At 37.7% G+C, this 12,702-nt stretch overlaps 1 protein-coding gene across 1 annotated transcript in view; it reads left to right on the top strand.

The window, feature by feature from the left end:
* Nucleotides 1-12,702, top strand: part of LOC105993437 (dystrophin-like) — a gene marked incomplete at its 3' end in the record, with an annotated part of 1,816,642 nt that overhangs the window by 1,722,255 nt on the left and 81,685 nt on the right. Inside the window, 1 exon segment of the mRNA XM_013026710.1 lies at nt 7,145-7,169. Within this exon segment, the coding sequence (XP_012882164.1) occupies nt 7,145-7,169 (25 nt within the window).

The following is a 12,702-nucleotide window of genomic DNA, read 5'->3' as shown; positions in this document are numbered from 1 at the left end:
TAGAGAGGTTGAGCATTTCTTCATGTGTCTATTGGCCATCCTTCTTTCCGAATGAGCAGATTTATTTGCAGACTTGGAAAGTATATGTTTAGTTTGTAATAACTATTGCTCCTCCTTCCAAGCCAGCCTCATGAGCATCAGAAGATTCAAGTTCAGCAGGTAGGAATCCAGCCTCTGAGAATACAGCCGGAAGAGTTAAGGAATGCACGATCGCTCTTGTAATTACTTGAGAGGGTTCTGAAATCCTGGCAGGGTTGATGAGACCACCAGATAGCATGGGTCAAAAATGTACAAGAGGTTAGCAATTCAGTGTGAAGCTCAAGTGGGGAGTTAGGGCAAACAGGTTCTGCATATAAAATATCAGGAATTCAAACTGATAGTTAAGTGAAGAAACCAAATATCTCCAAAATGTAAGCCTCACATCAAGCCAAAGACTCTCCAAAGTTTAGATTTCATACTACAATTGCCAGAACCACAGCTAGTATGTGTTTACCTGAGTAGTCCTGGAGATGCACCCGTTGAAACAGGATTACAGGTGATGTATTGGTTACAAGGCTTTAACAGCCAATAGCTGAACACAGGACTATTAGGGCCGTATTATTGTTTTTGCCACATTTTTGTTATCATGAATCATCACCAAAGTCACATGATTAAGTTACTTATTCTCAACTCTTTGCCTGGTGAAACTGATGAGGCTGTAAGTTTGGAAACCTGTTTTTAACAAGTACACCACATGGGCTGGGAATGCGGCTTAGTGGTAGAGTGCTTGTGTTGCATACATGAAGCCCTGGGTTCAATTCCACAGTCCCACATAAACAGAAAAAAAAACAGAGGTGGTATTGTGGATCAAGTAGTAGAGTGCTAGCCTTGAGAAAAAAAAAGTTCAGAGATATTGTCCAGGGTTTGCGTTCAAGCCCCAGAACTGGAAAACAACAACGCCACCAAGTATACCACAATCACCAATGGAATCTGGCAATTTTTGAAAATTCTATTGGAAATGAATAATAAAGACAATTTCATAATCATCACAGTAGTTACAAAACTTTTAATAAGCAGCAGCCGCTCCTGGAGGGCTTGTTACATTATAGGTTAATGGATAGCACCCAGAGTTTCTGGTTTAGTAAATCTAGAATAGAGTCTGAGATTGTGTATTTCTAGAACATTCTCTGTTGACATTGATGATACTGGTTAGGAAACACTCTTTGAGAATGACTGGATTAACATAAAAAGAAGCCTAAGGGCCATCGATCTAGAGTCATTATCTCAACTGCTGAACTACATCAAGACTCAAGGTTAGCTACTCTGGGAGTCTCTGGCTTTCTCCTCAGATGCTAAAATGTTTACCTACTGCAATGCAGCAAGCCACATATCTGCAGACAGCAATAGCCAAGAAAAGAAGAAAGTGGTGTATATATGTATGCATGTGTGCTTATGTGCACTTGTGCCTATGTGCTTAGAAAATAAACATTTCCTGGAAAGATCCCTGGAGATTTCCCTCATGTGTGCCAGCCAGAACCAGGTCTCAATGAATCTTTTTATTCCTTAATAATTTTTATTTTTTTTTTTAGACAGGATCTTGCTATGTAGCCTGCGCTGGCCTCAGATTCGCAATCCTCCTGCCTCAGTTTTCTGAATGCTCAAAGAATCTCTTTAGTCACTGGCTAAGAGAAATGAACTTATGGTAATTAGTTCAGACCAGATTTTCATTCTTCTCTGATAACTGTGTCCTTACCACGCACACTATCTGAACAAATAGCTTCTTTTCTAAGGAATAAGAAGTGAATAGCTGTTAGGCCAATAGCTGGGCAGATCACAGATGCATCCCTAAAATAGTATTCTCCTAGATAGGTTCAGTGGTTAAAATATTAATATAGATACTCAAGTCATTCTAAGTTGGTTCAGAGTTGAACATTTTAACACAATGTTAGTGTATTACTAGTGTGAAACATGACATTGGCTTTGCCATCACCATTTGCCACAGAATCATATACTCGTGAAGAATTTGGCACAGCACACTAGGGAAAGTGCTCTTTCAAAGATCACAGAATACATGTAGTCATCCTGCTTTTATTATACCTGTATATGGAATTGCAAGCTGTCCCTTCAAGTAATGAAATTTAGACAAGTTGGAACCTGTACAACAGCAAATCAATACTGAAGTTATAGGCAAAGCCTGTACTTGTGGAGACTAACACATAGGATAGAAAGATTTCGTGACCAAAATTTAATCAATTCCACATGACTACCTATCCAACATAGAAAACAAACAATGCACAGTAGTGTGGCTTTTTATATGTTTACATTTTCTCTTCATTCATTCCTGAGAGAACTTCCTTTTTAAACAACACACAACTCAAGTCTATCCCAATCTGTCCACTACCAATGGAAAATGGAAAATGGAATTTTATTTGAATCTCAGGTCATCCAAATGCTTCATTAGTGGTTGCAGTAAAGGTCCACACTGAATTAAAAGGAAAATGTTATCTGAATTCTTATGACAGGCAGAGGTGGTAGTAATTCATGTCACATTATTTCCTGTTTTCTTTTATTGTTTTCTTTCAGGAGTTATATTTGTTTGTTTTGGTGTTGGGGCTTGAACTATGGGCCACTTTATAGGGCACTCTCCCTTAGCTTTTTCACTCAAATCTGGTGTTCTACCACTTGAGCCATGGCTCCACTTCTGGCTTTTTTCTGGTTGGAGATAAGAGTCTCACAGACTTTCCCTGCCCAGCCTGGCTTATGAACCATGATCCTTACATCTCAGCCTCCAGAGTAGCTAGGATTACAGACATGAGCCACTGGCACCTGGCCAGGGACTAGCTTTTGCTAAGGAAATTGACAGCTTTAAAAGAAGAGCTTAGCTAAGGTGACAAACACATCTTCTTTGGTCATACTTTCTTTTTGACTGCACCTTACACTGATTAGTTTGCATTTTAGATGAAAAAACCAGTATATACCACATTTATAATCAATCATCATCCACCCTGACAGAATCATTGGTTTTAAACAATGCCATGAGCTTATGTCCAGAAATAAGAAATCCAAAGTTTAAAGCTTATCATTTATTTGGCTAAGTACTTTATTCCATAATCATTACACTGTAGTTAGGACATTTAATCCAAGAAAAGTCTGTGCAAAGATCATGCCACCCCATTAAAATCCAGATCCATGAGGACACTTCCTTTCTCTGTGTGCAACTTGCACACAGGGCAAAATTATAGGTGATAAGCACAATGTGTACGTTTCCAAACTCTGGTAAATCGTGGATGGTATCAGTACATTTAAGTATACAGCACATTCAGTGACAGCATTTTCCCACTGCTTCCTTTAGTTGGGGAGACTTTCCTCTAGATGTATTTCCTGGAAAATAGCAGAGATGTTTTAGAAACTCTGCCAGCAGAGGGGGCATTTTCCATGTGTGCATTAGGGCTCCCTGGCTATGCCCTGAGACAGCGGTTCTTGATTTCTTACAGTTTTACCCAGCAGTGTGACTGTTTACAGATACTTTACTGTCTTCACAGATTGAAGCCTGCATTGGTGTGCCAGCAACTTTGGGGTGTTTTTGTTTTTGAAGACCATGCAACTAACAGATGTTTGTTGTTGGCTCCATATCTACATTCTTTGAAAGCTAGAGAATCAAATTGCTGACATTCAGACAACACTAATTCCCATATCCAGGGAGCCTAATTTGCCATCCCTGAGATACTGATTCCTGGTGTTCACGGGTTTAAAAACTATTTCAGTGACACAATATAAGAATGGACTCGAGAGATGCAGTGCTGTCTCCACTAAAGATAATCACATTTTATAAACATCTGCGTCATTACTGGTATGATTCATCTCTAAGCTGTATACAGCTGTGTTTCCAGTTTCAATTAACAATCCCTTAATTGCATATCCATCTCATGTTACTAATTTAGTTAATTTATTCATAATTAAGAGTATTCTGTTTTCTACCAAGGTTTGTTGAGCTCAGAACATTATAAAGAGAAATATTTTAAGGCAGCATCTCTGAAGGATGTTGTTTCTTATAATCACATAACAGTAAAATGTCATTCATGTGCCCAAAGGAAGATAAATTGCTAAGAGATATTTTTTCCAGTAAAATAAGAAGCTATGGGAAGCTGCAGTTCGTTGTGTTTGTAAAACCAAGTTTGATGCTATGCATTTTGTTCTTTTCTTTCTCCTTTCCTGACATCCTCTCAAAAAATTATCTTTTGATTTGGATGATTATTTAAGTATCACAGCAAATCCAGTCACCAGTGCAGATAAAACTGTCATTACCCTGTCAAGTAATGGTGTCTCTTAAAATCTAAGCTATAAAATCTGTACATTTCAGAGGACATTAAAACTACGAATTCTAAAATTGCCAAAGTCTGAGCAAGTGGAATACACCCTTGTGGAAAATGAAAGGCAGATAACATGATACCAGGAAGTTAATTCATTTCAGTTTGACCTTTTCTAGAAAAATACATACACACTTGCAATGAGGATCTTGCCTTTGTTAATATGTGCCCAGGTGTCATTAAAAGTAATAATGGCAAGACAGATTAAAAATACTTTCTCATTTGTTTAGTGTCTAGGAACTGCTGCCTATAGCCTTGACCTATCTTTGAACTTAAAAATGAATCTTATAACTGTCTGGTACTTTGTACATGCTACAGAATAGAAATAATAAGTAATCCTTTGCCTTGCATGAATTCAACTAAAATTAAACTTTCATTATACTTACCTCTTTTACTACCCTGGACATTTACTTGACCCCAGATAAAATGTGTATGCCATTCACTTATCCTTCCACAGATGTAATCATTCATTACATACTTTATTGACCATGTCCTAAATGTCTAGCATTGTGCTAGGCCCTGGAGGTTAGATTAAAAAAGAGAGCAGTTAAGATTTCTACCTTTCTCTCTGAAGGCAGAATCAGATATAGCTCTGACAGTTGTACAAAGAAATATAAAATTGAGTTGCTTAGTGAAGCCAAGAGGATAAGCATGATTAGCAGTACAAAATGCACTTATTTAGTATACCTAATGAGATAATATAGATGATTCTCAATTTATGAAGATTTAGGTTACAAGTCCTGCTTCTGATTCTCCTTAATTGGTTACAATTTGTGAAAAAGTTTAATTGATGATTTCACTGTGAGGAGAAAGGCCAAGATGTAAAACAAGTAATATTCCTCTGTGTGTGTGAGTGTGAGCATGTGCATGCTTATGCACATACACATGCACACACACACACACACACACACACACACACACACACACACACACACATGTGCGTGTGTGTACTGGGCTTGAATTCAGAGTCTGACACCCCGCCTTTTCACTCATGGCTAATGATCTACCACTTGAAGCACAACTCTCCAGTTCCTGATTTTTGCTGGTTAAATGGACATAAGAGTCTCAGATCTTTCTGCCCCTAGCTGGCTCCCAACATTAATTCTCAGCTGGATTATGAAATGGGTGATATTCTTGACTCATGACATTCTTGTCAAAAGCAACCGGGGGAAGGAAAAGTTTGGTAGCTCAAGTATGTATTTTATCTCATTCTTTTTATTTTGAACTCTCTCATTTTTCTTACATGTTAAAATGTATCTTAGAAAGATAAGATCAAAGAGTTGGCGTGGGGAGGGTATAACACAATGGTAGAGACTGTCTAGCATGCACTAAGTTCAATCCCCAGCACCGCAAAACAAGAATAAATCAAATATTTTAAAGCTAATATGTAAAAAGAGAAAACTGAGTGCCCTATACTGAGTGACAACAAATTCATTTATTTTAGCTATAAGGCTTTAAACACTTCTGAGCCTCAAATCTTACCCTCATCTCCATAGCCACACTCTTTTCTTTCATGCATAGTTGCAAGGGTTTTTTTTTTCTCTCTTTGCTCCTTTTAACATCTTAAACTTGAATTAAACATAGAATAGAAAGTGAAATCTATTAGCAGCAGTATGTTTACTATGATACTCTTCCAGCCTATTAAAATATCTGGTTCTAAAGATAACTATTTCATTGGCTACTTTTGAGAAGATGTTTCAAAACTTAAAAAAAACTAATGATTATAATCTAAGACAAGCATATTAATTTAATAGACTAGATCTGAATATAATAATTGATAGAAATACAGAGTTTAAAAGTACAAATGGCCAAGTGCCGGTGGTTCACACCTCTAGCTATTCAGGAAGTTGAGATCTGAGGATCACAGTTCAAAGCCAGCCTCGGCAGGAGAATCCATGAGACTCTTATCTCTAATAAACTACTCAGAAAAAAAGCTGAAAGTGGCAATATGGCTCAGATAGAGTGCTAGCCTTGAGCACAAAGAGGCTCAGGAACAGCACCCAGACCCTGAGTTCAAGCCCAGAACTGGCAAAAAAAATTATTTTAGCCTTTTTGGATGCTTTAATAAAACTCAGAAAAGACAAATAACTAAGAGTTCCATTTTGTTTTGCTTTTGTTGTTTGAGATCTTACTATGTAGCCCAGGCAGGCCTCAAACTCAAGATCCTTCTACCTCCTGAGTACTGATATTACAAGCACAAGCAACCATACCCATTTTGATAACCACATTTAAATACAGTCTCATCCTTTTCCCAGAGATCATGGACTAGAAACAGAACATTTGATCTCTATTTGCTTATTTCATTCCAATGCTTACTTTGCCTTTTATTATTTTTCAAGTTTTATAGTCTTTCCATGTCCTCACCCAAGGAACCAGTACTGGAAAAGAAAGTCAATACCATATTGAAAAATAACTAGGTGTCTTTCGTTATCTCCATAAGAAGGAGAAGGTCAGCTTTCTGCTGCATACCCTGAAGGATATTCTCAACTGCACAGTCAGAATAATATTTTTCTCCTACTCATCTGATTCACAATATTATATAGTTCCAGGATTCATGCTTTAATACTGAAAGAAGGACCATGTTTCAAACATGAGGTGTGGCACACTTTGATTCCTTAAATTTGAGGTGGCACTGCATAGGAGCAGGCCACTGATTTGAGATAACAGAGAAGTTGGTCAATGTCCACAGCCAGATAGGAGTCTTGTTAGAGCTGAGACATGTATCTTGGATGGATATGCATGTCTGCAAGACAATACCACTGCTATCAATCTGTGATGGCAGCAGTTGAGTGACACAGGGAGATATGTATCAGCAAGTCACAAGTTGACTTTGTTACATGTCACAGCACATTCCTCTGAGCAATAATTCATGGAAATGAGGATCCTGGGTACTTCAGTGGCCCAGGCCTTTGTTGTCATGTGGCTTGAGAGGTTTCTTACTTTTCTGGTACCAGCTTTGGTTATAAATTTGATCTTGGAGTAAAATACCTGCTCTGTTAATTTCTTTACCAGTTCTTTTTATTTCTTTTTTTTTACTGAGATTTTTTTCCTATTTTCTTATTGTCAAGGTGATGTACAGAGGGGTTACAGTTACATAAGTACGATAGTGAGTACATTTTTTGTCAAACTTGTTACCCCTTCCCTCATTTTTCTCCTACTTTCACGACCCCCATCCCTTGCCCAAGTTGTACACATGATTTCCAACATATTGTCTTGTGAATATCACTGTTTCATTGGTTCTCCTTTGTCCTTTGTCTTACCATTCTGTTGTTCCACTTCCCTTCCCTAATTCAGATAAACATGTATACAATATCAGAGTACCAAAATCAAATTCAGTGACAACAGGGGATTCATCGCAGGGGAAGAATATACAAAAGAAACAAGAACTCACAACAACAAAGTAAGATCCTGTATTGGTGATCCAGAGACTGACTTTTCTCTGATGTCAGATGGAAATTTTGCTTTGGGTCCATTTTTTTCTTTTTTCTTTTTTTTTGTAAGGATCAAACCCAAAGCTTCATGCATGCTAGACAAGCACTCTACAACTAAGCTGCATCCCAGCCTGCTTTGGATCAGAGGAAACAATGACATACACCTGAAAATTGTCATTTACCTGAAGGTGTTAACTCTTGACAAAGAGATAGTAGACCAAATCAACTCGTTTGGGCTCTAAATTTCTCATTTATTGACTCTGGACAAATATGTGAAGTTTAATATATTTCACTAAAAAAATGACCAACTTCTCCCATGTGCATATGATTTTTTAGAAAGAACTTCTCCTTGATAAGAATGGCCAATAGACACATGAAGAAATGCTCAACTTCTCTGGCCATAAAAGAAATGCAAATCAAAACAACATTGAGATTCCTCCTCACCCCAGTTAGAATGGCTATAATCAAGAACACTAGTAACAACAGATGCTGGAGGGGATGTGACCAAAGGGAAACCCTACTGCATTGTTGGTGGAAGTGTAAACTTGTTCAACCACTTTAGAAAGCAGGATGGAGGTTCCTCAAAAGACTCCACATAGAACTCCCCTATGACCCAGCAATCCCACTTTGGGGCATTTACCCAAATAATCACAAACAAGGCCATACTAAAGCCACCAGCACAACTATGTTTATCCCAGCATTATTCACCATAGGTAAGATATGGAACCAACCCTGATGCCCCTCAGTAGATGAATGGATCAAGAAAATGGTATGTGATGTGTGTGTGCATGCATGTGTGTGTGTGTATGTGTGTGTGTATAATGAAATTCTATGCTATACTTCCATCAGAATGATACCCCATTTGTTAGGAAATGGAAAGAATTGGAAAAAATCATACTAACTGAAATAAGCCAGACCCAAAGAAATATAGGTCCCATGGTTTCCCTTATTTGCAATAATTAGTATATGTCTACGATAATCTATCAGAAAAGCTCAAAAGCTGTGTGCCTATGACCATATAAGATGACACTAAATGAAATGAATTCCAAATTATGGACACAAGAGGTTTTTCTTTGTCATTGTTGCTTTTAATGTACTATGTGATTTTTTTTGTTTCCTTTGTATGTTCTTTCCCTGTTGTCACTGTATTTGATTTTGGTGCCCTGCATCTTGAATATACATTTATCTAATTTGGGGAGGGGAAAGGAATAACAAAATGCTGAAACAAGGATACAGGATGACTCATTACAATCATGATACTTACAAGACATTATGTTGGAAATGAACTGTACAACTTCTGGAGGAGGGAGTGGGAAAGGTGGAGGAGGGAAGGGATAGTAGGAGAAAAACAAAGGAGGAAGTAACAATGTTTGACAAGAAATGAACTCATTTTCTTACTCATGTAACTGTAACCCCTCTGTATAGCATCTTTACAATAAAACAATTAAAAAATAGAAAGCCCTTCTTCTCAGTGGTTAATCAGAGTTTCTAAGTTTCTACATTGAGCTTATTTTTCAAAATAAATATGTATCTTTCTGATTATTTTACAGAACAAAGCAGCATAAAAATATTAACCAGCAAACAACAGTATATTTTGAGCCAACCTTTTAGAAAACATTTTTTAAGTTTTGATCCTTTTATCAATAATAGGCAATTAAAAATTATGAATAAGACTGAGTTAAGTTGGAAACATCAGAATAAAGGAAGAAATGAGAGAAAGAGAGAATAGATATGAGTGGATACCACTCAGAATGATTTTAAAACTCTGAGAAGACACAAAGAAAAGCTGTGTCTATCAATAACATGCTGATGTCATATGGCAGTCTGCACTCCAAGTGCATCCTCATTGCCCTGATACCACATGGGTACTATTTTCCTCTGAGCCCTGCCAGCTAGCATGTTTATCTTCCCTATATTCCACCTTGACACTTACAAATACAAAGAGAACCAAAGACATGCTCCTCATTGGAGTCCTTATCCACTTACCATATTAGAAGCACTTATTAAGTAGCTCCTCTGTGTGTGTGTGTGTGTGTGTGTGTGTGTGTGTGTGTGTGTGTGTGTGTGTGTGTAAGAATGAATGGATGCATGCATGGATGAATGGATAGATAAACGGATGGATGGATAAGTGTATATTACTTCAGACTGGCTTTCTACATACTACTACTGTTGTGTAAGACAGGAAGAATGCCCTTGCCTTGTAAACAAGCTCTAGAGATACACCTAACATCGGTATTATGCTATATCCACTTCATTGCAATTAAATAAATGCTAGAAAGAAGAAAACCAGTGTATTAAAACAAAAAATAGTGTATTTAAAGGAGAGTATGATAGAGGGACTTGAACTAATCTGGTAGGCCAGGAAAGTTTTCTAGGAAGTGACATTTTAGACAAACACACACAAGCAAATACATACATGTACACAGCCATAAATGCACATGTATGTAGTCAGTAGCCATGATGACTATTTCTTATCTTATAGGTCATGGTCAGCATTTGAAATACACCATTGGAACTTACTGTAACCCCAGGGAGAATAGAGATCATATGACCTTACTATAAATATCTGCCCCAACAGTAAAGAAGTCAACGTTGACCACCTGATAGTTGAAATCACCTCAGTCATCACTATGGGCAGAAATGAGTAAATGATGTAAGACTTTTGTGTATAAGTATGTGCCTGGTACCATACTTGATAAGCCAACAATAACATTGGAATGGAATCAGTTGTGGATCAAGTTTATCCTTTGTAATTAAAGAAGAGAGAGGAAGTTAGAAATCGAAAATGGGCACATTTTAACTAATAAAGCATAGAATGTAATTTTTGGATATATTTGGAAATGCATTTCCTGATGCTAGGGAAGGAAGCAATGAAATTGATGACACAAGTCCCTTAATGAGATTCTCTCACTCTGTTACTTTAAAATCCAATTGGCCTATAATATGATTACCTTACTTCTATGGCCAGAATGTTTGTGACCCTCCCTCCAAATTCATGGGTGAATAGTTAGTCCCACATGTGATGATGGTTAGTAGATGGGGCTTTCTATAGGTGATTAGGTTATGCAGGACCTTATATAAGGAACCCAGGAGAACTGCCTTGCACCTTCTACCCTGTGAACACACAGTAAGAAGGTGCCATCTACGATTTGATGAGTAAGTCCTTACCAAATACTGGATCTGCCAGCAGCTTAATCTTGGGCCTCCCAGCCTCTAGACTGTAAGAAATAAATCTCAACTATTCTTAAGTCAAGCAGTTTGGATGATTTTGTTAAAGCCTTCCAAATGCACTAAGACATTTTTTATAAGGAGAACCTATTTGTGAGGCAAGGTTCTTTATTTCCTCGACATCTCTGCAAAAACAGAAGAAACTACATGATACCTGCTATGTCTATTAATGATAGAAAGTTGTATTACAGTACTATCAACAGCTATGTCAAATAGTATTTACCTATTTTTATGGACGAGGCCCTTCCAGAGAGTTCCTTAGTACTTTTCCATTAAAATGTCAAATGAAACCAAACACTAAATTGTACAGGCTTGTTGATTTCTCAAGCATTAACTTAAGAAGACAGCCTTCAGACCTTTAGACCAATCACCTACACTTACCCCATTAATTTCTGATGTTGCTTGGAATAAATTAACATTCCTGGAATGCAAAGCTAACTGAAATAGCTGTGGAGAAGAGAAGAGCATTTCCTGGCTTCAAGTATTGAGAAATGTAATAGCCCATGCTCCAATAAGGATTCCTGTTTCCTCTCAAAGTGTCTTTGAGTAGATTGGCAGAGTACTGAGGTCATTCTTATAAAATGAGAAAAATGAAGACTTACCTAGAGGTATTTAATAGTTACCAAGAAGACTCCCTGACACCTTTTTCCTGGAACACTGCCTCAAATCTCTCTTGCTGTGGAATGGCCTATGGGAAATTGCTCTTAGATTCTCTTTGGAAAATAATGGATGGACACAGAAATGTTGGCAATGGGTAAAGGCTGCACATGTAGCCTCAGACTTTACAATGAAGTCTTCCACAACTGCAAACATGGAGCCAGCACACATTCATTAGAAGACATAGGAAGCATACATTTTCAACAACTCCGTGAAGTTCAAGATTTTAAGCTTACATTGACCCACTGCAAAGGCAGGTTTGTCTTACCTTTAGAATTGGTATGAAGTGACCAGAATCCATACTCACCTGATGATTAGACACCAGTTCATTGAGAATCAAAGTTAAAATGAAAGGGCCAGGATTGAAAGCCCTTATTGGATACAGTGTTAGAAAATATCTGTAGGATAGTTTAGCCAATGAATATATCACGATTGACTTAAAATTTCACTAATGAGAGTCCTTCGGGAAATTTATTACAAACCCCAGCTTTCCCCAGCACAAACACATTTGTGACATTTATTATGTGTGTTACAGAAGCCTCCAAGGTTCTTAGAGTTAGCTAATGGTGGAAGTCTTTGCGCTTTGGCCTTTTTGAAAAGAGAGCTATGCTCTCTGGCAGTATGAATGACTTCTTGATTAAGGTAACCAGTTGCCTCAAGCATGCAGAGCTGAAACTCTTAGGTGCATGTATAAAATAGCATACCCTCTATGCTGACATATTAAAACTCATTAAAGACATTGTAACACCACCATTAAGCTTTCATTCTAATTGTGCTCATTTTAGCATGTAAAATATGCCGTTAAATATGGTAACCCTTGTCATCAGTAAATATACCTTTATTATCAGGTCACTTTCCCTCAGTCAGGAGCCTGGAGCTTACCAAAGGGCAGATGCATAGGCTGCTCCTGAAAGCAATTTAGCCTGGGGGAAGTGCAAATATCAGTAGTGTTAAGCTCCTTGGAGTATGGTCTGGGTTGAGATCAGGATCTGATGATAAAGGAATGGGAGGAAGGTTGGACACATGCAAAACAAAACCAG

This window comes from Dipodomys ordii, unplaced genomic scaffold (assembly GCF_000151885.1).
Source record: "Dipodomys ordii isolate 6190 unplaced genomic scaffold, Dord_2.0 Scaffold96, whole genome shotgun sequence".
Classification (NCBI taxonomy): domain Eukaryota; kingdom Metazoa; phylum Chordata; class Mammalia; order Rodentia; family Heteromyidae; genus Dipodomys; species Dipodomys ordii.
Note: the sequence above shows the minus strand (reverse complement) of the source record. Positions and strands in the feature narration are given on the sequence as shown.